The sequence below is a fragment of the Mauremys reevesii genome, linkage group 8 (assembly GCF_016161935.1).
Source record: "Mauremys reevesii isolate NIE-2019 linkage group 8, ASM1616193v1, whole genome shotgun sequence".
NCBI classification, from domain to species: domain Eukaryota; kingdom Metazoa; phylum Chordata; order Testudines; family Geoemydidae; genus Mauremys; species Mauremys reevesii.
Window position 1 is genome coordinate 7,609,335 of NC_052630.1, and position 23,796 is coordinate 7,633,130.

A 23,796-nucleotide genomic window follows, 5' to 3' on the forward strand; every position below is an offset into this window, starting at 1 on the left:
GATGTCTGAAAAGCATTTCAGAATTTCACTTCTAGTAGTGTTTGGAAGAGAGGGTATGTATAGGAGAAAGGTAATGGAAATTAAGGCAATTTGTACATGAAGATAAAAACAGCATTAAGTGACTTGCATTAAAATAGGTTTGTAAATTGTGCCCAAGATGGTAGCTGAACACCAGAGGCCATCTATGAATTGGCAAACCTATCTACACCTATTTTTATCTGGGAGGGACTAAGTCATGAGTAGTACCGCTCCTCTATAAAAGCTATCTTGAGAGCCAAGAAGAATTAAATTAAAAACAGTGCCTATAAAATATGACAGCTTCCACCAGCAAGGCAGAAGCTATTTTGGAGAGGGTAAGATGAGGTGTTTAAAAAGTGAAGAGATGTCCCATATCTAGAAGTAAGTTCTAAACAGAAGTCTAAACTTACCATGTTCTATTTGCACACTACAGAGTAGTCAAGCAATCCTGCTATGCATTTACGGTCACTGGTATTAAAACAAAACAAAAAAACCCCACCAACTCTCTTGGTTAAGGACAGGCAGCCAGAGAGTTTTTGTTTTTAAATGTTAGACATTGCTAAGATGGTTTTAAAAAACTGGGGTAATTTTTTTTTCCTAGAATTGTTCTTCACCTTCTACCCCCTACCCTAAACAAAAATACAAATGGAACATGGAGTGTTTCTATTCAGTGCAAGGAGAGCAATTTAGGACATTTAAAGTTATTTTGAACAAAGAGGGCAAAAAGCTAGTCTATGTAGACATTAACCTTCCCTCTTTAATACATTTTGGTACACTAATGAAAGCATTAGAGTTTACCATCTTTGAGGTATGCTCTGGTGGTGGTCATTTGCATTCCACAAAGAAACAAAAAAAACCTTTAGAACAACAGTATAATATACTAGACGTGACATTTTTAAAAAAAATTTATTTAACTGGATTTGGAACCCCCTATATTCACAATATAATTTAGAATGCAACTGTTACATGAAAAGCAGATGAAAGACTCAAATGGTTACACATACCAAGTAGGTTATTCCATGTGCTCCTTCCCCATCTACAAATACTGACATCTTTGCTTCTGATATGAGTCTTTAGGTCTACTTGTCTATTCTTTTCTCACCTCCCTGTCTCTATGCAGGAGTTTACATACAGGGCAACAATAAGGAGATTAGGGACACTGTCGTATCCAGTGTTTGGACCCTGGAAAGAAGTAGGTGTAGCTTAAAAAACAAAAACACCTTTTTGCCCCCCCAAAAAAACCCCACACCTATAAAAGTTTGATAGTGAGCCAAGCATAAAGCAGTTTTCAGCAATGGAGGCCAACCTACACTCTGAAGAAGCTGCATAGTAGCAGAGAAAGCTAGGGCCGGAGGAAGGGAAAAGTATTAAAAAAAAAACAAAAAAAAAAACGAACCACCACTGCCTTCTGTGAAGAGCTCAAGAACTAAAGAAATCAGATATCCGGCCTCTGAGTGTTGCAAGACTAAGTACCATAGTTAAACCTACCCCTGCCAATTAAGCCAATTGTGAACACTTAACTGGGCAACAGCCATGGGCAACGTGCTTATTTCATTGCCTACCTATGCTTCTCCCTCAACAAGTAAATGAGAGGGCTTTCTTGGGAATATTAACACATCTTAGTTAGATAGTTTCTTGGACTTTAACTTCCTTCCCATCCCTAATTTCCTTATTTGAGAGGGTTTAAAAAAAAAAAAAGTCACTGTAGCCACTGACAGCTAACATGATGACCAAATTTAAGGGATATACAGGCATTGCCAGTAATTTCCATGTTTATAAAAAAAAAAAGTTATAAAAACTGCATTTCATCAACTAGCATTTTTCTAGATTTGTTATTTTTCATTGATCGATTAATACATTAAATTAAGCTAAGGTTGAGAGACTGGCAAAGTTCTACCAATCTATTTAAAAACAAAAATAAAAGGTTAGTTTTGTTACATTCCAAAATCCACAGCCCATTACATTAAATGCATCTTTCTACAGGAATGGTGTTCTTTTTTAACAGATGATTGAAAATATTTTACTGCTAGACACTCAGTTACATTGGATAGTGTGACTGGAACCTGCGGATGGTGAAGTCTTGAGGTTTGTCTGAGTTTCAACATAAGGTATCCAAGGTCCTCTCCCAGAACCATGTTGGGGGAAACTATAATCATAGATGAAGTTCTTATGATTTTTTCAATCTATTCATGCTTTCTTCCTCCTGCAGCATTAAAAGAAAGTGAAAGTGTGATTTAAAAAAAGTCTGGTCTTCTCTTCTGAATTTGCTATTAAGGTAGGAAATACTCTAAAGCTAATCTACAAATTAAAAATTGTAAACTACTGCAATACTACATTGGAAATAGAATGAACTTTTCACAAAAACAACAATTAGCAAAGCTTCCACTTCGGTTTTTTCCCCTGTAACTGCTGACATACTAACCCACTGTGCATCAGCCCTGAAAAGTATTTACTCTGAAGTTTAGATGAACTGTGATCTTTTGTTTTCACAATGAAAGTTCACTTTAAAATTTGGTTCTTATACTGTGATGCATTCTAAGAGGAAAATACTTTGCTACCATGAATGCACGCACTCCAAATTCCCTATAACCACAGCAGAAAGTTTGTGTCCTCTTTTCTTGGCTTACTGGTTTTATGCTCGGAAACTTGTCTTTTACTGTGATTGTGCCAACCACAATTTCTTGTTCTCTCTACAGGGCAGCTACTTGCTAGCAGACTTCTAATTTCTGCAGGCTGCTGCCATTATTCCAGTCCACCTCTTTGCAATATTAAAGGATAAGTTACACTACTCTACAGATGAGATATTTGGGTACCAATGTAGCTTTTAGTCAGATATTAAATACAACTGCCATATATACTCGTTCATTAGCCTATTCGTTTATAAGCCAACCCCCCAAGATGGTTAGGCAAAAATAAAAAAACTATGACCCTTTCATAAGCCGACTCTATATTTCAGGGGCTGCCAAACTTTGGCTCCTGGCCCGTCATGATAAACTGCTGGTGGCTCGGGACGTTTTGTTTACCTGGAACGTTCACAGGCATGGAGCCCCTCAAGCTCCCAGTGGCCGCGGTTTGCTGTTCCCAGCCAATGGAAGCCATTGGCTGGGAACGGCAAACCACGGCCACTGGGAGCTGAGGGGCTCCATGCCTGTGAATGCTCCAGGTACACAAAACAACAATGTATTAGATATTCAATTCAATGATTCCATAGAGTTTTAAATCATCAAATTTTGGTGTAGACCTGTTTATAAGCCAACCCCCACTATTTGATGCATCACTTTACCAAAAATATTCGGCTTATGAACGAGTATATACAGTACTTCAAAAAGCCATTGTAGCAGTAGGAATCCTTGCTGGTTGCTTGAGTAGAGCAGCAAGATGTTGAGGGCAAGATTTTCCAGAGTGTTCAATGGAGTTCACTACTTCCACTGTCTTCAGTGGAAGTCTTACCATAGATTCAGTACACACCACACCTACTATATGGCAGCAGTCAGGCCAATACGGAGTGCTTTTGAAAAAAGCCACCCAAACACACTGTATAGAAAGGCTCAACATTCTTTCATCTCTAGAAAAGGTCCCTCCCAAAACAGGAATGAAACATATTGGTACGGTAGTGCTTTGCTGCTGCTCTGTATAAATTGGAGGATTTCATTCCACATATACACATTAGTCCAGGGGTTCTCAAACTGGGGGTTGGGACCCCTGAAGGGGGTCATGAGATTATTACATGGGGGGGGGTTGCAAGCTCCCAGCCTCCACCCCAAATCCTGCTTCGCCTCCAGCTTTTACAATGGTGTTAAATATATTATAAAAACACTTTTTAAAAGGGGGGTCACATTCAGAGGCTTGCTATATGAAAGGGGTCACCAGTACAAAAGTTTGAGAACCACTGCACTAGTGATTCTGGCACTGTTCAAAATTGCAAAGTTTATATAAGATTTAAGGACCAATATTGGATCATCTTTTCCATCCCAGTGCCACTATTACAGATTACTGGATTTTGTAATAGCCAAATCATGAACACCTCAGAAAACTGCACCCCATGAGTACTGGAACCCCCTGCCCAATAGAGCCCACCTCCTGAACCTGGTCCTTCACTTCCCCTGTGCAGGCTCTATCTAGCAGAAGACGTTGACGATCCCAGGCTGAAGGATTGGGAGAGGTACAGATTGTGTCAGTACTCCTTGGGTGCACCCTCTGGCTCTCTGCTTGCAGAGTTCCCATGGCCTTCCCAGCAGAGGAGGGTAACTGTCAGCTGGGTAGTTGTGTCAGTGGATGAGTGAGCAGGGCAGGGAGCCTGGCCCCTGCAGTGAGGTCACCCATACAAAGAATTAACTGTTTAACCTGTCAGACAAAGCCCCCTCCCCTTCACTGCAGTCCCATCAGGTCCTTGCTCTCCCAATAACCTCATCGTGCTGCTCTTGTGGGGGGCATGCCCCTCCCGTTTGGGAAACTGATATATGTAAGTATAAGAGCTTTACAAGTTTACCCATGTTCTCATATCCTGCCCCATCATTGTAGTAATGCAGTAACTCTAGGCAAATGTCCCCGCTTATGGCTTCTCCAATATTTCAGACATCATAGCCCATTAGAACCCATTTTGCTATAGAAACTAGTATAGACCAGGACACAGGGGTTATTCCCTTTCCTGTTTTCATATCTTTAGTCTCAAATTCTTAGCACTGCCTCAAACTTCAGAGTATCCATCAGAATTTTTTAAATCACCATGGACTAAGCGCAACTATATTTGTGTCACATGCCAGTGGAGTTGGATCATGTGTTTTAAAAGTTGCCTCACTTTTTTAAAGCTATGTAATCATTAAATATCACTAGTGGACCACCTACATGATCAGTTCTACTTAGAAGAGCACCAAAATGTTGCTTTTACCTCTGATGTGGGTTTTCCATCGTCTTCCTCTTCCTCCTCCTCCTCCTCCTCCTCCTCTTGACTAGCACTTCCAACATCAGCATCACTCTTTTGCTTCTCTTCTAACCAAGCAAACATCAATAATTCAATTAATTTATATTCTGTTGTCTAGGGAGAAAATGATTCACCTTAAGTTCTCCACTGACTTCAGTCTAGGTCTACCAATAGTACTGCCCTCATTTTCTACATGAAAGAGTAAATCAATTCCAGGTTCCTACCCCATTTCAAGATGCCTCCATTATGCTTACCCTGCTTGTCTTCATTTGATTCCGCTTCCTCCTCCTCTTCCTCCTCTTCATCTGCCTTGTCTTTTCCCTCCTCTTTCTCCTCATTCACATCAGGTTGAGGAGCATCAGTCTTTTTGTACTCTGCAGCGCTTGGCTGTTTCTAGAATTTGTCAGAAGAGTCCCACAATAAACAACTGCCCATTTCAGGTTCTTGCACAACCCCATTTTGACTATTTCTAGGTATTTCAGAAGGAAATTCATACCTTTCCAGAACAGCAGAAGAGGACAACAAGGAACACAGGAAGAGCCACAGTTAGGATGTACACTACCCACAGCCAGGGACGCTCTTCAGCAGCTGCCATCATCTGGCCCACAACACCAGGCTAGAAGATAAATTGAATCCTGAAGGCTTGTGTATTTAGCTCTCTTACTCCTGTACACAGCAAATTTTATGGCTACCCGTGGGGACTGCTAACTGTCTCCAGTCATACTTAGTAGGGACAGCCTCATAATATATACAGAATTAGTCTGTATTGCAAAAGCTAATTATTTGCTTTATTGTAGCACCTAGGAGCCCTAAATCATGAACCAGAACAACACTGTGCTTGGCACTGTTCAAACAGATGGTCCCGGCCTTAGTCTTCAATGAATGATTTTAGTCTTCTGAAGTCAGAAAAGTATGTGGAACAATATTCGCACAATCTAATTTAAAATAACGATTAAAAACATGCAACAGTAGGCTATGAGGGTGGCCACTTGTCATGGCCAAGATAAAAAGTTATGCTCCCAATAGTAAAAAGACAGAAAAAGGAGTCCAGCATTTGATGAAGGCGGCATGCCCCACAAAAAAAAAATTTTTTTTAAAAGTTACCAAAATACATTACATTTGAATAGGAAAAATCCGTAACAGATACTTATGTAGCCTGGTTTTGGTAGAGAAGATTATATCCTTCAATTTGAAAGCTTGTATCAGTTCATGTTTAAAGATAACTCCCCGCCCCCCTCTGCAAACAAGGACTAGCAGCATAGTTTTTTGTAAGAGTGAAAGCTAGAGGAGCTCAAAGCTCTTCTAGACAAGAAACAGATACCATTGTTTGTTAGAAGTATACAAAAATAAACTTTTGCTCCTCACCTCAGCAGCACCATCAGCTGCCTTTTTTAGACCCCAACCATCATTGGCCCAATCTTCTGCCACAACTCGGTCTGTACAGATGATAAAGTTGTCAAAGAAGATGTCAGAGGTCATTGACCATAGTTCAAGGCCCACAGCAGTGAAGGGAGTCATTTTGAAAGGTTCTAGATCTTCAAAGAAATCTGGGTTTGGGATCTTCCTGGGCTTCCAGATTCCCTGGAGAAGGCAAAGAAAACTCAGCATCATGCACCACATAAAATCTGTTTTTCTATTTGGGTCGAAAAACTTGGGAGGGGAAACAAACTTTGTTTCCCCACACCTGTAACAAAAAAGTTGCATTCCTGATTACAACAGATAGTCAGTTTAGGTAAATCTTTATTATGTAAAGAGGTTTACAAACCAACTACAAATCTTCTTGGGAGAAATATTTAGAAGAGCTTCTCCCCCACTCCATCCTCATTTAAACATTCCCCTGCCGCAGTAGCTGAGCGCTTCATTTTTTTGGCTTTCATGGGTAAGTTGTGACATTTATTTGTTTATTAAGGGGAATAAAAAGTTGAACCAGTCCCCTTAGCGTGCACAAGGATTGAGGTTATGGGATTTGCATTCCTGGCTATGCCACCACTTTACGGAGACTATGAGAAGTCTCTTGTCTTTCTGTATTGCTTAGTAAACTGGTATACCCTAAGAGGGAGCAGTGTTCTGATTCTGGCCAGCAAGTTACCTAGAAGCATGAGACCTACCTGGTAGTTGGGGTTATCAATCATAGGAGGCTTCCATTTGCCTTTGTAGTTGGGATTGTCGATCATAGGTCGTTGCCAGGTACCACAGCCAGGGGCTGACTCACATTTGGGATTTGCAATCTGAGGTGCCTCCCATTCTCCGTCCATATCCTCATCCCTGGAAAAGCAAACTCATTAGGGGAAAGAGGGGGTTTTTTTGTTTTTGTTTTTTAGACCTAGAACAAGGGGTGTGGGGGTGACTTCTTACCATTTCTACATTGTAAAGTACCATCCCCATAGTAAAGTAGTAAAGAGTTCTATGGATGGAAAGCACTGTGAGGGCTAAGCATTAGTCATGTTTTAAGAGTAAAGTTATTGGTATTATAACCACACCTAAGATCCTCAGTCATGGACCAGGATACCACTGTGCCAGAACCAAAAGATGATCCTGCCCCCAAAGAGACCACAGAAGGATACAGATGGAGCACAAGAAAACTAGACACTGGCTATATGTTCTGTTCTTACTACTCAGATCTGTGTCTTACTCCAGCAGAAACATAATTAGCAACTGTGACACACTGTGCCCCCAAATGACACTCTGCACCCCATATTCACCATAGTGATATAATTATCGTGTATCTTGTACAAAGTACGTCACGTGAGGTGGTAATGGAAAAGTTATGGTTTGCGGAATATGATTATCCTATTTGTATGCATGTATAATTTTTGTATCTGGAGTTATGAATATTGACTATGCATCTGTATTTCAAGTGTGCTTGCTCCTGGGTAACTCCCGCAAGTTAGTTTACATTCAGTCTAGCCAGCGCATTGGGAGTGGACTATTCAAGATAATGACCCATGGATGAACATAATGGGCCATGGAAAAAGCTTATCCTCACTTGATGGACTTCCCTGTGAATGGTTCAGCCAGTATATGATTAATGGCTGCTATGACTCATCGAAGCATGTAAGGGCATGTGACTAAATCATGTGATTCTGGACTCCATCTTGTGCCTGTACTTTTCCACAAACTGTGCAGGGAGATGTGCTTGGAAATTGGAACAAAAATTCCTTCCACATGGAAGACGCTATAAAGGGGGAGGTGACATCACCACTGGGCCTCACTCTCCCTACAACTCAACACCTGGAAACACCTTAGGAACAAAAACTGAACTGGGGAAGGTGGTCCCAGGCAGGAAAGAAGGAATCCCAGCCCAAGTATGAAAGATCTGTAAACTGCTTGTACTATCAGAGTGAGATACTACTCGATTCAAATCCTGTCTAGTGTATAGAATTTAGATTGCAATTTTGTTTATTGTTTTAGGTAACCAACTTTGATCTGTATGCTACTACTTATAATCACTTACAATCTTTCTGTAGGTAATAAATCTGTTTTATATTTTTATCTAAAACAGTGTGTGTTTGAAGTGCAAAAAGGGAAATCTGCTCAAGAGCAGGGGCTGGTGCATTGTCCTCCCCATATTAATGGGGGGTGGTGGGAGATACAGGGGGACAACTGGGAAATAAACTTAAACTGGTCAGGCTTTTGACCAGAGCAAGTCAGTACAGCTCTGGGGTCTTAGGCTGGGGAGGGGGATTGGCTAGAGCCTCTACTGTTAGCTCATTAGTGGCTAGGAAAAACATTCATGTAACTGCAGCTGGGGGTGTCCCTGCCTATGAATGTTTGTGTAAGAGCAGGATCTGGAGGAGTCTGCAGCTTGTCACAGCATCACAGTGAGTGAGGGAGCCCAGGATGGTGAGATAGAGGGCTCAGTGGTACCCCAGTTCCAGGATGCACCCCGGGGAAGTCCATCACAGCAACACCTTCCCCTAACAGTTTGTGTCTGGTCCATGTAGCTCAAGTGCCGCATTATACTCCTGAAACCCAGTCAGTGCCTTTGGGTCACAAAGTGAGTATCTGATAAACTGACGCACAGCAATTACTGCTTTCATACAAGATGGACAAATGGAAGTCTAGTAACAGCATACCAGTCCTCTGGTTTCTCTGCATCAGGATCAGCTACATATTCTGGCTCATCATCCAGCCAACCTTCTGGCTTCACAGCATCATCATCTGAAATCTTTGCAGGAGCATCCTCATCCCTTGGGAAAGAGATACAAGGTTGCTATTATATATTCCCGCCAAAAAGATTTGGCCAAAAAAAACAACCCATAAGGCTTAAGACACTGTTGCACTAGATACAGATCCTCATCTAGCCTGATTCCTAAGACAATGAGTAAATGAAGAGGACTACCAACTGACTGAGCAATTATGTTTTGAATATGAGAAGGCTAGGTAGTAACTATGGGAGGTTTTTTGCTATCCCATCATGTTAGTCTGATGAAGCTCCTATTCCTTTATCTGTCCCAGGGCACATTCCTCCCAACACAATGGAGAGAAGTGATAACATTTCATGTATCCTCAGAAAGAAGCAGCCCAGGGAAAGCATGTTAATGAGCAAATATGTGATATATTGTACCCAGTAAAAATGTGTTCTCGCTCAGGAACAAATTCTATTACCCCTGAACTTTTAATTTACCATATGTCATTAGTCAAATTGACAAGGGAACACTAGTCAAAATTCAATTGTGTTGATTTAGCATTTTATGACTATCGAGAACAGAAGACAACATACCCCCTTTTCCAGATCAATTATGGATAACAGTGAGGTGGCAAAGTTTGCAGATGATACAAAGTTACTAAGAGTTCAAAGCTAACTAAAAAGAGTTACAACAGGATCTCACAAAACGGGGTGACTGGCCAACAAAATGGCACACTTAATATTAAATTAAGTGGATAACAATCCCAACTATACACACAAAATGATGGGGTCTAAATTAGCTGTTACTACTGAAGAAAGATTTTTGGAGTCATCATGGATGTTTCCAGAAAACATCTGTTCAATGTGCAGTGGCAGTCAAAAAAGCTAACAATGGTAAGAACCACTAGGAAAGGGATAGATAAAACAGAAATCATAATACCACTATATAAATCCATGGTACGCCCACATCTTGAATACAGAAAAGGGCAACAAAAACGATCATCGGTATGGAACAGCTTCCATATGAGGAAAGATGTAAAAAACTGGGACTGTTCAGCTTAGAAAAGAGATAGGATAGAAGTCTATAAAATCATGAATGGTGTGGAGAAAGTAATAAGGAAGTATTATTTATCCCTCCCCCAAACACAAGAACCAGGGGTCACCAAATGAAATTCACGGGCAGCAGGTTAAAGACAAGAACATAAGTACTTCTTCACAACATGCAGCAAACCTGTTGAACTAGTTGCCAGGGGATGTTGTGAAGGCCAAAAGCATAAGTGAGTTCAAAAAGGAACTAGATAAATTCATGGAGGAGAGGTCCATTTATGGCTATCAGCCAAGATAGAGATCCAGTAGATGGATCTCTCAATAACTGCCATGTTATGTTCATTGCATTTAAAGCATCTGGCACTGTCCACTGTCGGAAGACAAGATTCTAGGCTAGATGGAACTTTGACCCAGTATGGCCACTCATGTTCATAACTATCAGTCTCTCAATGGCTATCTGGATTGAAGGTGTCAGATTTCAAACTGTCCATTTGATCCCCATCACAAGAGCTTTTTTGCCAAAATAAGCTCCAGGTATTCTTTATTTTAAGTGTTCTAGCACTTGATCCTATGCTTGATCAGACATCAAATGAAGCACATCTATGGCTAAGCAAGGAACTTCATGTAAATGTTACCTGGCTTGCCAATATTAATTAGTGCTGAACTTCATTCTGATATTTATTCAAGTGCAAGGGCATGGAATCAATCTGCAGTCTACTAACAGTCAGATGCTACCGTTAAGCTTGGAATAATTCATTTTTTACATGTAACTATCTAAATAAAACATCAATTTTACCATGCACACAAACTGACAAAAAAATATTCCAATCAAGATAGAGAAAGACAAAGAAAAATGTTGCTTCAGAACGTAAATAGCCATAAATTAATGTATGTTTTGACATGTTGACGTGTGTTTTAACAGTTAAAGCATTAACTTTTTGAATCTCAGTGTCTACTCATTAAATAATTGTCTGACCCCCATAATTTCTACAAATTGTGAAAATTGAAATACAAATTAAAATAAAAATCTTTAAAATAATCATTCACCCAAATTATAAAAGATAAAAATTGAATTCTGCCAAGCTTAGCTATAGTTTAAACAGATAAATAGCTTAACACACAAATGACTGCATGTCCAGTGTTAGATTGGTCAACACTAGCCAGTTAACTTGAGTACAGTGGACTAAAAAATAAAAATAAAATGGACAAATGACTAGCTAAGAACTGTTTTAGACCAGCACTAGGTTATCTAGCAACAGCTTTCCCCAATTCCGCCACCCAAGCTACTCACCAATCCTCTGGTTTAACAGCATCTGGATCTGGGATCTTGGGTCTCTCGTCCCAGTCCTCTGGTTTCTGGTCATCTGGGTCCTCAATCTCTCGGGGTGGATTCACAGCAGGAGTCACATCATTTAGGAGATTCCCACTATTCACCACAGTCTGATCAACCAGGATTTCAAAACTATTATCAGGATTCAAGACTAGATGAACAGGGACAGGGAGAAAGAGTTAATGGAGCCTTTTTGGCTAACATAAGGAGAAAATTGAGCTCTACAGAATCTCATTGCCACTTTCTACTCTACCACCCTTTTCCAAACCTCAAAACTATTACAATCATCCTTCTAGCTGAAGTTACCTCCACAGTAAACAATAATACCCAAATGGGGCTGCCAAGGGGAAACAAATAACCTATTTATTCTTGTGTCAAGGAATAAAGACAAAGATTTTTATGGAGAGTCCTATTCTGGATACCCAATAGGCGTGAGTATTACATAGCCCCCCTCAAATCAATTACATCTGGAAAAGTTCTGCTCTATACACACTCACACCTGTTACCCTACTTATAAAGAGAAGCACCTAATATAGTGAGATTTATCAGGTTTCTCTCCCCCCCCCCCCCCCCCAATATAAATCAGGCTTTGCCACTTCTATTTTCTTAACAGAAAAGACAGGAACTTTAAAGACTGAGAAGTATAATTCCTTATTTACTTGAAAAGTAACTGTGGAAAAAACCTGCACCACCCTTAATGGATCTGTATAAATTCAGGGCCCCATCTCTGGCCTTTTGTGAAATTAAAAAGCTTTTTACTCCTTTTAGCCTTGCAGAGTCATCACATGTAAAACTAGCAGAACTGTGGATTCTATTCTGCCCCATCCACCAACAGAACTGTTTAACAAGTTCCCAACTGTCAATGGGAGGGGGTGGGGGAGGTTTGATAAGTTCACCAAGGATATCTTTATTACTGGCAATGAGGCATGAAGTTAGACAAACCCAGTTTCAATCTGGACCAGCAATTAGAGAGAGTCCTTTTTATACATATATCCATCACATTTGATAAAGAAATAATTAAGACCACAAAACATTGGACCCCACTATGCCTTTTTTTCTTTTTTTTTTTAATAAAGTCACTTTTAAGACTAGATCCCACACCTGCCCACACTGCTTAGAAAGCTCCCCCTTCAGTTAGTCAGCCTCAGAGCACAGCTGCACATTCTATTCTGCACAAAGAAGAAATGCAGAACAACCAAAACTCGGTGTTTAATCTTGAAACCAGTAAAACAGCAGCTCAGAGTTTCTATACTGCTTTCATTCATTAAGTCAGGAGCCTTGTTTCATTACTAGCCGCATCCAGATCTAGCAGCAAAATATCTAGAAAAGCTGATTCTAAAGGAGATTTGGCTGTGCAGTTGTAAAAGTTAGAGCTCCAAAGCCAATAGCTGCCTAGCAGAGTGTAGGCCCAAGCTAAGAGTGTAAGATCTTAGCAAAAAGAACAGGAATCCTTGTGGCACCTTAGAGACTAACAAATTTATTTGAGCATAGATTCTATGCATCCGATGAAGTGGGCTGTAGCCTACAAAAGCTTATGCTCAAATAAATTTATTAGTCTCTAAGGTGCCACAAGGACTCCTGTTCTTTTTACAGATACAGACTAACACGGCTGCTACTCTGAAACCTAAGATCTTAGCAGGATTCAGTATTCATATGGCCAAGAAGAACATTCAGAATTAGGATAACAGGACTAAGAACTAAAACAAGAGTTCTGAAAGGAGTAATTCCTTCATAGTTAAGGGCATAAGCCAGCCTTCAACAGATAGGTGTTACGAAGAGACTGTCTCTATAAGGTAAGTTATTCCTACTGCAGGGCCGCTTGAACATTTCTCGGGGCTTCCAAGGATAGCCCCAGCTGTAAACAGAATATTGTACCACAACCACTGATCTTATCTAGTGTGGCAATTCTTATGCTCCTATCACTATTTTAACATGGGTGTGACCGGCCTTCACTCTCCAATGCATTTTCCCTATCTGACTTTTTCAGCTCTGAAAACCTCAATGGAACAGCCAGTGAAAATGAAAGCCAATTAAAGTGACATATTGAAACAGATGCCTGAAAGGACGGCTTCTAACATTTTGTCCCAGGGAGACACAGTATTACTATTTCCTCCAGAGTTTAGAGCCTACTGTCCCAAAAAGTTAAAGAATGGATAGCTATGCATGCAACTAGAGAGCACGTGAGATCCCAAATCAGTAACGGAATGCATATAATTATACTATAAGTTAAGGTATTTAAGACCCATATTTGGAAAGCCAATTTTCCTTTACCTACCAAGTTCAGAGTCCCATATTTTCCCTGCAAGAGTTAAGACTCAAAGCAATGCATGCTCCTTGATGCAATTTCTTGCACGGAAGCACAGAACAAAGAAACAACAATTTTTGCATGAGGATTTAGAACATATGTTTTAGTTGTATGAAGTCCACATACATAGTATATTCAGTTACTGTTTTAGGACTCCTTTCCATTTCTCTTGCACCAAAGACACAAAATAAATTTCCACCCTCAAACCTTTTGAGATCTGCACTTAAAAAAAACAACAAAAAAAAAAACCACACACTCCCCTCCCCCAAGTTTATGGTTGCTTTACCCAGAGTATAGAGGTGGGTCTTCTTATCAGTAAAGTAGGTCTTCAGATCTGCATCTGGACGCTTTGCATGCTTCTCTTCGTATTTGCCGGTTTTGGGGTTCTTGTGCCGAAAGATGAAGTGTAATTTATAATCTTCTCCACATTTATCAGGACCAAACATGATTGTGTAGGCAGTTTTGTCATGAAACTGATCCTTTAAAGAGAACAGTTGGAATAAATCATTCTAGAGTTCAGGTTTAGACAACAGTGTTCACCGCAAATGCACTTCACTCATTAAGCTGCTTGATTATACTTGAGATCAAAACCAGCAACAGATGGTTGATACAGTCACAGAAATTTGAAGTGGAAGAGGCCAGTTAGGACAATCCAATCCATCTTCCTACCGCTGCTTAGCTGCGCCCTGCATTTTCCATCATCCTGTCCAACTGTCTTTACTTTTCTCTCATTAGTAGAAGGCCGTTTTCAAGGAGTGACAGGTAAGATTAAAAGCATTAAGCCATAAAGTTGTGCAAATGTAAAATAACCTGTTGGAATTTTTTTAATTTATGTCTAGCTAATCTAAGTCACAGAAACCCCACAATGCAAAAAATATTTGTTTTTAAAACAAAGCTATTGTCAACAGCCATTATCAGCACTGAAAGAAACTGAAATCTTTGCTGTGCATTTGACATTGCTGTGTCTAGTCAGTCTCACAGTTTCCCAGTCTGGGTAGTTCTCTCTCACAACAGGGAACATCAGAGGCATTAACAGAGTAAACTCAGCTGAAAAACCACAAAAGTTAGTACCAAGCATAGGGCTGATGTATTATATGAAGCTTTTAAGAATTAACTAGATGTCTGATAATGCCATCCCTTTAACAAAAATCATTGCAAGCAAGCTTGTCTACTCTCACTGACCCTAATCACGCATTCAGTTCACAAAGAACTGAAGAAGTGATTGCACAATCATTAAGTGGCCTTTCACATCTTGAATGGCATATCCTGGTCAGATGTGGACCTGTATCAAGAAAGATTCTGACAAAATAGTGAAGGGGAAAGAGCCGGGACAACGGTTTTGACTTCTATTTCCATGAGGGGAAGACTACGGAAAACTGGAGGGCTTTGATCAAAAATATCCAGTAGCTGCTGCACACAAAATACTCTCAATTTTATATCTTTCAGATAATGCTTTTGGAATAGTGGCCCATGGGCCAGGTACAAGATGTGTTTAGTCCAAGACATGTACTATGTTCAGTAAATCCTGCTAGCCCATCCTGCAAGCAGCAAGTCTCTAGTACTTCAGACACCACACTCCTTACAAGCACACTGAAATGTAAGAAGTCTGGTGTAGAGAAATATGATTAGGATCATCTTAGTCTATTTCTCTTTGCAGACTCTCTCTGGAACTCACTTTAGAAGACAATTGTCTAATCCCAGACAGTCAGCTTCCCTCCACATAAAGAGCACAGTTTAAATTGTGGAAGGGCTAAAGGGAAATTTACAAGATACACGATTTAGTGTGCCCTCTACAGACCTCCCATATGAGATGGCTACTCTTATGGGGGTGGAGGAGGGGGAACGAAAAGGAATCCCCAAAGTGTGTGGCAGTTAATTAAAAAAAAAAATGTTGTGGATTCTTATGGGGGAGGAGCAGGAATGCTCACCACCTACAGCATCCCAGAGAGTCAATTGTGGTAACCGGATTTTCAGAAGAATTCAGCATCCATCTGCTCCCACTCAGGACAACGCAAGCTTCTGGGTGCAGACTACTTTTGCAAGTCTCCCCCTAAACACGAACAACTGCCTTCAGGCCATTCGGATCATAAGAGTTTCTTTGGGGAGGAGCAAGAGAAAGACAGGCTTGTCTTTGGGGAGTAGTAACTAAACAGCATGCACACCACTCACCAGGTTCAGTTCGGTGGTTTTAGAAAGCAGCTTCACATAGGCACCGCCACACTCAATCCCATTTTGGAAATTCACTTCATACCTGATTTTCATTTTGGGCAGAGAAGCAGAGGGCACATTATAGTACATGGAATGAAGTAGACAACATTCCCTTCATATAAGGATGTAACAGAGCTTCCGTACAAATTAGAAAGGTTTTTTTAAATGAGTGTTTCCCACATTTCATAATGGATCTTAGGCAGATACATAAGAACCACAAAGTGAACAGCTAGGCAACAGGCAGAATGCATGAGATAATGAGTTAATCAAACTGATGAGCTGATTACCCTCCTTTCTTGCTGGGAAAGTCCCACAGATCAGCTACTCCCAATAAATCTGGATTCTTGTATATCTGCCATGACCCATCTAACAATTGTTGCTAGATTGGACAAGCTTTGTGTGTCCCATGGCAAAAGAGCTGAATCAGCTGAAGACCACTAACAAGCTGGGCTTGCCTTGCTACCGGGGAAAGAGAAAAGACAATTTGCTGGACAAAAATCTATTCACTCATGAATTGTCTTTACATAGTCCCTGCTAACTGTTTGACTCCTGTAAATCTCAACAGACAAGTCAGTTCACTAGGCCCTTGCTATTACAGCTGTAGCATAGAAGTGGAAACAACTGTAGTTGTCAATGTCACACTGCAAGGAAAGGCTAATTTCCAGAAATTCAGACAGCTAGTTTATTCAGATGGAAAAAGCAAGTTCCAAGAACTTGAAATGGAAAGTTATTGTACATTACAATACCCCTTTATTTATTTGCACATAAGAGTGGTAGCCAATATTCTGTGTGGTAATGGGCTGCCATGCTTTACTACGGTTTGGTCAACCAAACTATGTAATACTGGAACAAGCCGCTAACAGCCGCCTGCCCTTTCTGGTGCAGTAAACACTTGTTATTCTCCACTTACTGTACAATGAGGGGTTTGGTATTAAATATGAAGGGTTTTGTCAGTTTGGCAGAGATCGCATGATGCTTGGCCCGGGAAACCAGTACAAGTCCTTTGTCCCCTGGAAGTTTAGTGTCCTTCATTTCCTCTACTTCCCATTTACCTGCAAGGAACATACACCATTTCATTACTATTAGAACCCACAATTCCTTGTTTTCTTATTTTAATGAACTTTAACAAGAAACTAAAAATTGTTATTCTATGCAATATGGGTTATAACAGCATTTCCAGAAGTCACATTCAGTTATATTACTCAAGTTAGAAATTGGTGTACAGACTAGCCTTCAAAAGATGACATTTTAATTAGGAACGGAACACATTTCAACACTCAGGAGGACTTGCTGCAAAAGCCACAGCTCACTGGACATAAAGTAGGTAAAAACAACACCCAAATGCCCACCCACTTTTCATATGTAGGATATTCTCATGTGTGTTTAGTCAGGGTAAGATTTGCACCTCAAGTCTAACTCTGCAGTACAGACAACCAAAAAATATACCTTCTGAACAAAAGCTAGATGGCACTCACCATCATATTTTGCAATTTCATCATCTGTGTCATCCTTCTTGGCCTTGGAAAGAACCCATCTGAAATGATATCCCCAGCAGAGGTAAGGGACAGCCATACAGTTACAGACTTTTATACAAAGCCAGCTCTAAAGAAACACCCAGCCACTGCAACTACCCTTTAACTAGACCCTGCTGTATTCTGAACCCCATCATTGATCAGTCTCTTTGGGAGTTCTGCGCTAAGTTCTCCAACACATGAAGCAAATTCAGAAGTAGGCAAAGCGGCTTTGTACCAGTGTTACTATTATCAGTACTCCACTAGGGATAGTGCTTGTAGCGCCATTATCTCCATCTTGTCATATTACCAAGAAAGGCTACTGAAAGCCAGCGTACGTGATTCTGTATGTGCACATGGTACATTGCCCCTCTTAATGGGCACCTAACAAATGCTTATTTGAACATCCTCCAAGGTTTCAAGAGATATGAAGGTTAGGAGAAATGTATTGTAAGCTAGTTATATGTGGGGTCATTTGAACTCTAGTCATATTAACATTAGCTATTCAAGAATGGGTGCTCTGGAAAGGTATTTCATTACAGCTTACTGAAGGTCCAAAGTGACTAATTCATTTACATTAAATCTTGAAGATTACACTTACCCTTCCAGGGTTCCCTTATCAAAGTTTTCCACAAAATAAACCTCTCCTGTTGGTACTGGGGGCTTATAGGTAACCTATTGGAGGAGGAGAAAAAAAGTTTACACAGACCTTTAAACATCTTTGCTGCCCTAAGAAACTACAAGGCTTTGAGTTCATCCCACTTTTCCTGACTCAGACAAGTTTTCTGCTTGAAACATCTTAAGTTATTTACACTCCCCAAAATCTGGATGCCATTGCTTGAAAGTTATAATTTTATTTTGAAGATAAAAATACCAAAGTCTAAGAGTACTAGTACTGCTAAATCCTGGTATCACATCACAAGACTCAAAATGGCCTTAAAGAAATTTTCCTATGGAAGAAATGCAGCTCAAGTGCCTTTGCATTCATTTTAAAGAAGCATTGCAATTACTCTGTTGGCATATTGTGTTTTTATGCTCAAGATAGTCTCCAGATCAGACCAAGGTGAGACAGGTTACAATAATCAGACTACCCAAGTATAATTCTGTTTTATCATTGTAAATTTAAGTCAAACCTTTGGGGATGGAGGAGGGCTGCTGGCTTCAGGCTTTGTCTCTTCTACCTCCTCAACACCATCTTCCAAGTCATCCTCAATATCAATTACATCATCACCATGGTCATCTTCCTCATCATGTGTCTGGACATCAACTAATCCAAGTATCAGCAATGTCGCACACAGCAGCCACTTTAGTTCCATGGTCTGTACACACAGGAAAGATCAAACATTATAATCCTATACTCACGAGCGAGATAAAGGGTACGGTCTTCTGTAGTTCAGTGACAAGTACGCAATAGCAAATGAGCAAGTGCAGTCCAGAAGAGAGAACTTCATGTTACGTTTTTCAACTCTCTGTACTTTGTAAGCCTATTAATTTTCTTTCTCGGTACACTTTATGTTGTTTTATCTTAGCGCTGTGCATAACCCGTTGTGTACATGGCTTGCAGCAGTGTTAATGAGATGAAACATCTGGAGTATACTGTATGAAATTCTACAGAAGCAGCAATTGCTATGTAGGATTATACATACTCTTCTACAGCATGAAAATAGGAGCCATAGACACCTGCCTGCTAAACGCTATTTTCTTCTTCCTGCCTCCTCTACGAAAGTTGCAGGCCTCGATCAACTGACCAAGCACAGTATATTCAGGATCACTCTTGAAAAAGATACTTTCTTTCTCTAGGATGATGCACTGTGGACTGCTCTGCAGCTCAGATCTCACAGGCAGTTTCATGTTTTAACTACTGCTTACACCACCACCTAACAGGGTGGTTAAAAAGACAATTTATTTTTTTAAAAGTACAGATTTTTTAAAAAAAATCAAATTTTTAAATAGATTTAAGTTCTGACAACCTATGTTAAGGCCTAAACTTACTTAATAGATTAAAATACTAAGCAGTACATGTTGACTGCCAAGTTTTTAAAGAAACTCAAATGACTGAACTGGTGAAAGTCACTGGCTAAACAAATTCTGGTTCCACATGAAGTACTAAGCCAACTTTTGACTCCAATAGCCTCTTCTGCAGGTGCACAGAATCATTTTTTTTCTTTTCACATTATTCAGCTAGTTCAATTCAATGACTTACTGATTCAAAGTTAAGAAATCAATTGGGAGTTTTAAAACAGTTTTTTCTGCTTTCTCTCTCCAATATCTGAATAAAAACTAGGCATAAGATGATGAGATCTACTAGTTCTAAAAATCTTAAATGACATGGTGATCAGAAACAAAATCAGCTAGTGAGTTTAACTACATATGCTTCCTTAGTTTGAAATCTAAAGAAAAAAGTGTGTTTTGGTAAGCTTTTCTTTCCTATGTATCAAGCATAATGAATGTCATTTTATTGAATAAAAGCATTTTAAAGTGCTGTTTTTGTGCATAACTGAATTTTAATTTCCATCACAATTAGAAATATTAATCTAGTAAATAAGTTCATCCACCATTTTCAAACAAATAATGTAAATATTAAGGATATTAAGTGAGACAAGATGGTTAAGTTAAAATCTTTTACTGGACCAACTTCTGTTGGTGAGAGAAGCTCTCCAGCTTGCAGAGCTCTTCTTCAGGTCAACACACCTCTTGAAGGCCTGAAGAAGAGCTCTGTATCAGCTCAAAAACTTCTCTCTCATCAACAGAAGTTGGTCCAATAAAAGATATCACCTTAACCACCTTTATTTGGGCATAAGCTTTCATGGGCTAAATCCCACTTCATCAGATGCATGGAGTGGAAAATACAGTAGACAGGTATAAATACACAGCATATGAAAAGATGGGAGTTGCCTTACCAAGTGGGGGGTCAGTGCTAAGGAGACAATTCAATTAAGGTGGAAGTGGGCTATTCTCAACAGTTGACAGGAAGGGAGGAAATTCACTTTTGTAGTGCTAATGAGTTCAATGTAATCAAGGTGGCCCATTTCAAACAGCTGACAAGAAGGTGCGAGTATCAGCAGGGGGAAATTAGTTTTTGTAGTGACCCATCCACTCAGTCTTTATTCGACCTAATTTGATGGTGTCCAGATTGCAAATTAATTCCAGTTGTGTAGTTTCTCATTGAAGTCTGTTTTTGAAGCTTTTTTGTTGAAGAATATCTACCAATGTGATGTGTGCCATCATGTGCCAACAACGCCCCTCTGCCATGTATAGGGGCCAAACCAGACAATCTCTACGCAAAAGAATAAATGGTCACAAATCTGACATTAAGAATTATAACACTCAAAAACCAGTAGGGGAACACTTGAATCTCCCTGGACACTGAACAACAGACTTAAAAGTGGCAATTCTTCAACAAAAAAAACCTTCAAAAACAGACTCCAATGAGAAACTGCAGAGCATAAGATAACGACCAATGTTTGCTAGACTCTCAGAGCTGTAGTTCAAAGGATCTTACTGGTTGAGAAGGATATTTTGGGGTGTTGTATTGTTTTACTTCTTGAACAGAAGAAACAGGGATGGAGAATGTGCAGTTCCCAGGTAAGTAGACTGACACAGGGAGTTGACAGCAAATCCCTGACAACCCTATATTAACAGGTGGCCAAGAGTTATCCATCCCTACCCATCACTACGGTGCCTAAGTGCAAAGAGGAAAAGTATTCCTTTTAGGTAGTCTTACTACATTGTGTTTTTACTAGGTGTTCTCCAAGTGTAGATAAAGATTCCAACCTCAACTATAAATCCTGCCTTATCCCCCAGCCTCCCCCCAAAAAGCTTGTAACTTTCTGCAGCTCACATACAAAAGCATCTCCCACAGACAATATCGTTTCTTTGAATCAAGGACATGGAATGTCTCTCTGCATAGAAGGATACCACTACTTCAAAAAACTATGTTTATATAAAGTTGACAGATCATTCTGAAGACAGATACAAGGCAAATGAACATTTTGCATTGCCATCATCATCTGCAGGTATTCCATTACAGGAACAGTAGATTTTGAGCCTAAAATGCATTCCTATGCACAAGTAGAGCAATTTAGATTTTTTTTTTTTAAATCCCATCCCTCCTCCCTCAACAAAAATCCCAACACTTGAATCACTGCAGAAAGCTAAACCAGTTACTTGTTTGAACATGTCTGCAAAGCTACATCAATGAGTTTGTTGGGTTGCAAAAACCCAAGACAAAAGCAAATCAAGAGACTTTGCAGTTCTAAATATGACAGTACTGTAGCACTGCCAGGCATTTTGTAGGTCATCATTGCCACATCACAAAAGATTCAAAGGACAAGTTTCAGCATAATGTCATTTGTTGATTGCTCATACAATACCTGTCACACTGTGCACTTGTTTACTTACAGTAAGTTATGTCTCAGCTTTCTTCTAAAATTAAGCTGCAATTGCAAGGCCAAAGAGACCACAATTAAGTTCTTCTAAAAATTTGTTGTTCCATATTGAAAAGTCTTATATGTGGGCAATTTGATAGCATGCTTGTAAACAATGTTATCTGGTGCACATATATGCTTTTGACAACAAAATGTTGCAACTTTCTAAATAAAGTCTTGAGAACATCAAGTCTTTCAAGGGGGAAAAACTGAAATTAAGATTTTACTATTATATGCAACATTTAGAGAGAGTCTGATCAGAAAAAAAGCAGGATAGACTCTTTAAGCAAAAATGGAAAGGGAGTCTCTAAGACTATAGCAATGTTGTATTTCTACAGTCCTGCACTAAATCCATCTTCAGCTTGTATTATATGCTTTCTACCTATAGCAACATACCAGCCAGACAGCTGCTGCACCAAGCAGCTCTGTGCTAAACAGGACTCAGTTCATCCAACAACTAAAAGGTAGAAGACATTACGCATCACTATGCAACAGCCAGATTTTTTTTGTTTATTTTTTTTGAGCTATGCATAAACCACACTCAGAATCTCAGAGAGGTCATTGACCTTATAGGGCAGGGGTAGTCAATAGGTGACTGCAGGCCAACTCCAGACCACCAGACTTTTTTTGAACAGACCATGAAATCTATTTACTTATTATTGTGGGGGGTGGTTTTTTAATTTATTTATTTCCTGTCTGGACCCTGACTACCTTGACTAAGAAATCTGGACCTTGATAAAAGATAATTGACTACCCCTGTCATACAGTATGCCTACACTGTAATTGAACACCCACGGCTAGCCTGTGTCTGCTGTTTGGTTTGTGGGGCTCAGGCTATGGGGCTGTTTAATTGCAGTGCAGATGTTCAGGCTCCAGCTGGAGTCTGGGCTCTGGGACCATGCAAGGGTATTACCAGGTAGGGGCACAACCTGAGTCAAGTGTCTGTCTTCTGACTGAAGAACCACAATATGAAATCAAAGGAACAGAGTTTATAAACCCACAACCACAAAGCAAGCATTGCTGTCCTTAAAAGCTCAAGCTCTGTTTTTGGTAAGCAATCTGGTCTCTGTGCTAGCTTACTGGCCACTGTTGGGAGTGAGTGCCCAACAGGATTTTACAGAGCATACTGCCCAGTGGAGAAGCAAGAGCCTCCAACATTTCATTTGGAATGTTGGACTGAACATCACCAGGTGACTAGAGAGTTTACAGGGAAATGCTTCACTAATCAGACCAAGGGTTACCAGGGGTCAAATTCTGCCTTGCCTCATTGTCTGTGCTACAGCATTTAAAATTAATGCCTTTGTCTGAGGTATAAGTCAGGCCAGATTTTAGCTCTCAAGTTTCCACCTCAGGTATAATCATTCCAATTTCAATATTTTCAGAGTTGAATTATGATGAAGTCCCTACTTAAAAGATGCCCAACAGAGTGGATAAAAATCAATGATTTAAATAAAATCTTTTTTTTTATTTTAAATCAGATTTTTGATAAAATGCTTTTTGAGGAAAAACCTATCTAAAGATACATTATACCTCATCATGGAATAGAGATTATACATTCTAATTCTATAGTATGAGACAATATATTCATGTAATGTTTAAGTAAAGTTCTGTAAATTAGTTCCAATAGTTAATGGATTAGGGACCCAAACTTATGGGGTTCCAGGGGCTTCTGTATAGACTATTTAGGTTGATCTTTCTATCTACCCAATGGGACTCCGTGCTCTGTCTAGAAGATACCATCAGAGATGCTTAGTTTTGCAGTTCTCAAACTGTAGATTTGTGTCTCCAGAGGGAACTTGCTTGTTAACAGCAAAAATGTTTTTAAATAAATATATAGAGGCGAGACATAACAGACCTCAACTCTATTGTCCCTCTGCAAATTTGTGCACAGAGTCAACCC

The 23,796-nt window shown here is 39.8% G+C and overlaps 1 protein-coding gene across 7 annotated transcripts in view; it reads right to left on the reverse strand.

Annotated features, from left to right (window-relative positions):
- Positions 1 to 23,796, reverse strand: part of CANX (calnexin) — a 60,979-nt gene continuing 37,183 nt past the window's right edge. For all 7 annotated transcript variants that reach the window (XM_039484627.1, XM_039484621.1, XM_039484625.1 and 4 more), the window contains 14 exons: positions 18,603 to 18,788; positions 18,071 to 18,144; positions 17,434 to 17,492; positions 16,869 to 17,010; positions 15,920 to 16,001; positions 14,037 to 14,229; positions 11,407 to 11,596; positions 9,016 to 9,129; positions 7,048 to 7,204; positions 6,305 to 6,520; positions 5,436 to 5,555; positions 5,194 to 5,332; positions 4,907 to 5,007; positions 1 to 2,221 (listed from right to left, as the gene is read on the reverse strand). In XM_039484627.1, coding sequence (XP_039340561.1) covers positions 2,186 to 2,221; positions 4,907 to 5,007; positions 5,194 to 5,332; positions 5,436 to 5,555; positions 6,305 to 6,520; positions 7,048 to 7,204; positions 9,016 to 9,129; positions 11,407 to 11,596; positions 14,037 to 14,229; positions 15,920 to 16,001; positions 16,869 to 17,010; positions 17,434 to 17,492; positions 18,071 to 18,144; positions 18,603 to 18,785 — 1,806 coding nt within the window. In that variant the 5' untranslated portion in view covers positions 18,786 to 18,788 and the 3' untranslated portion in view covers positions 1 to 2,185. The remainder of the gene's footprint in view (positions 2,222 to 4,906; positions 5,008 to 5,193; positions 5,333 to 5,435; positions 5,556 to 6,304; positions 6,521 to 7,047; positions 7,205 to 9,015; positions 9,130 to 11,406; positions 11,597 to 14,036; positions 14,230 to 15,919; positions 16,002 to 16,868; positions 17,011 to 17,433; positions 17,493 to 18,070; positions 18,145 to 18,602; positions 18,789 to 23,796) is intronic.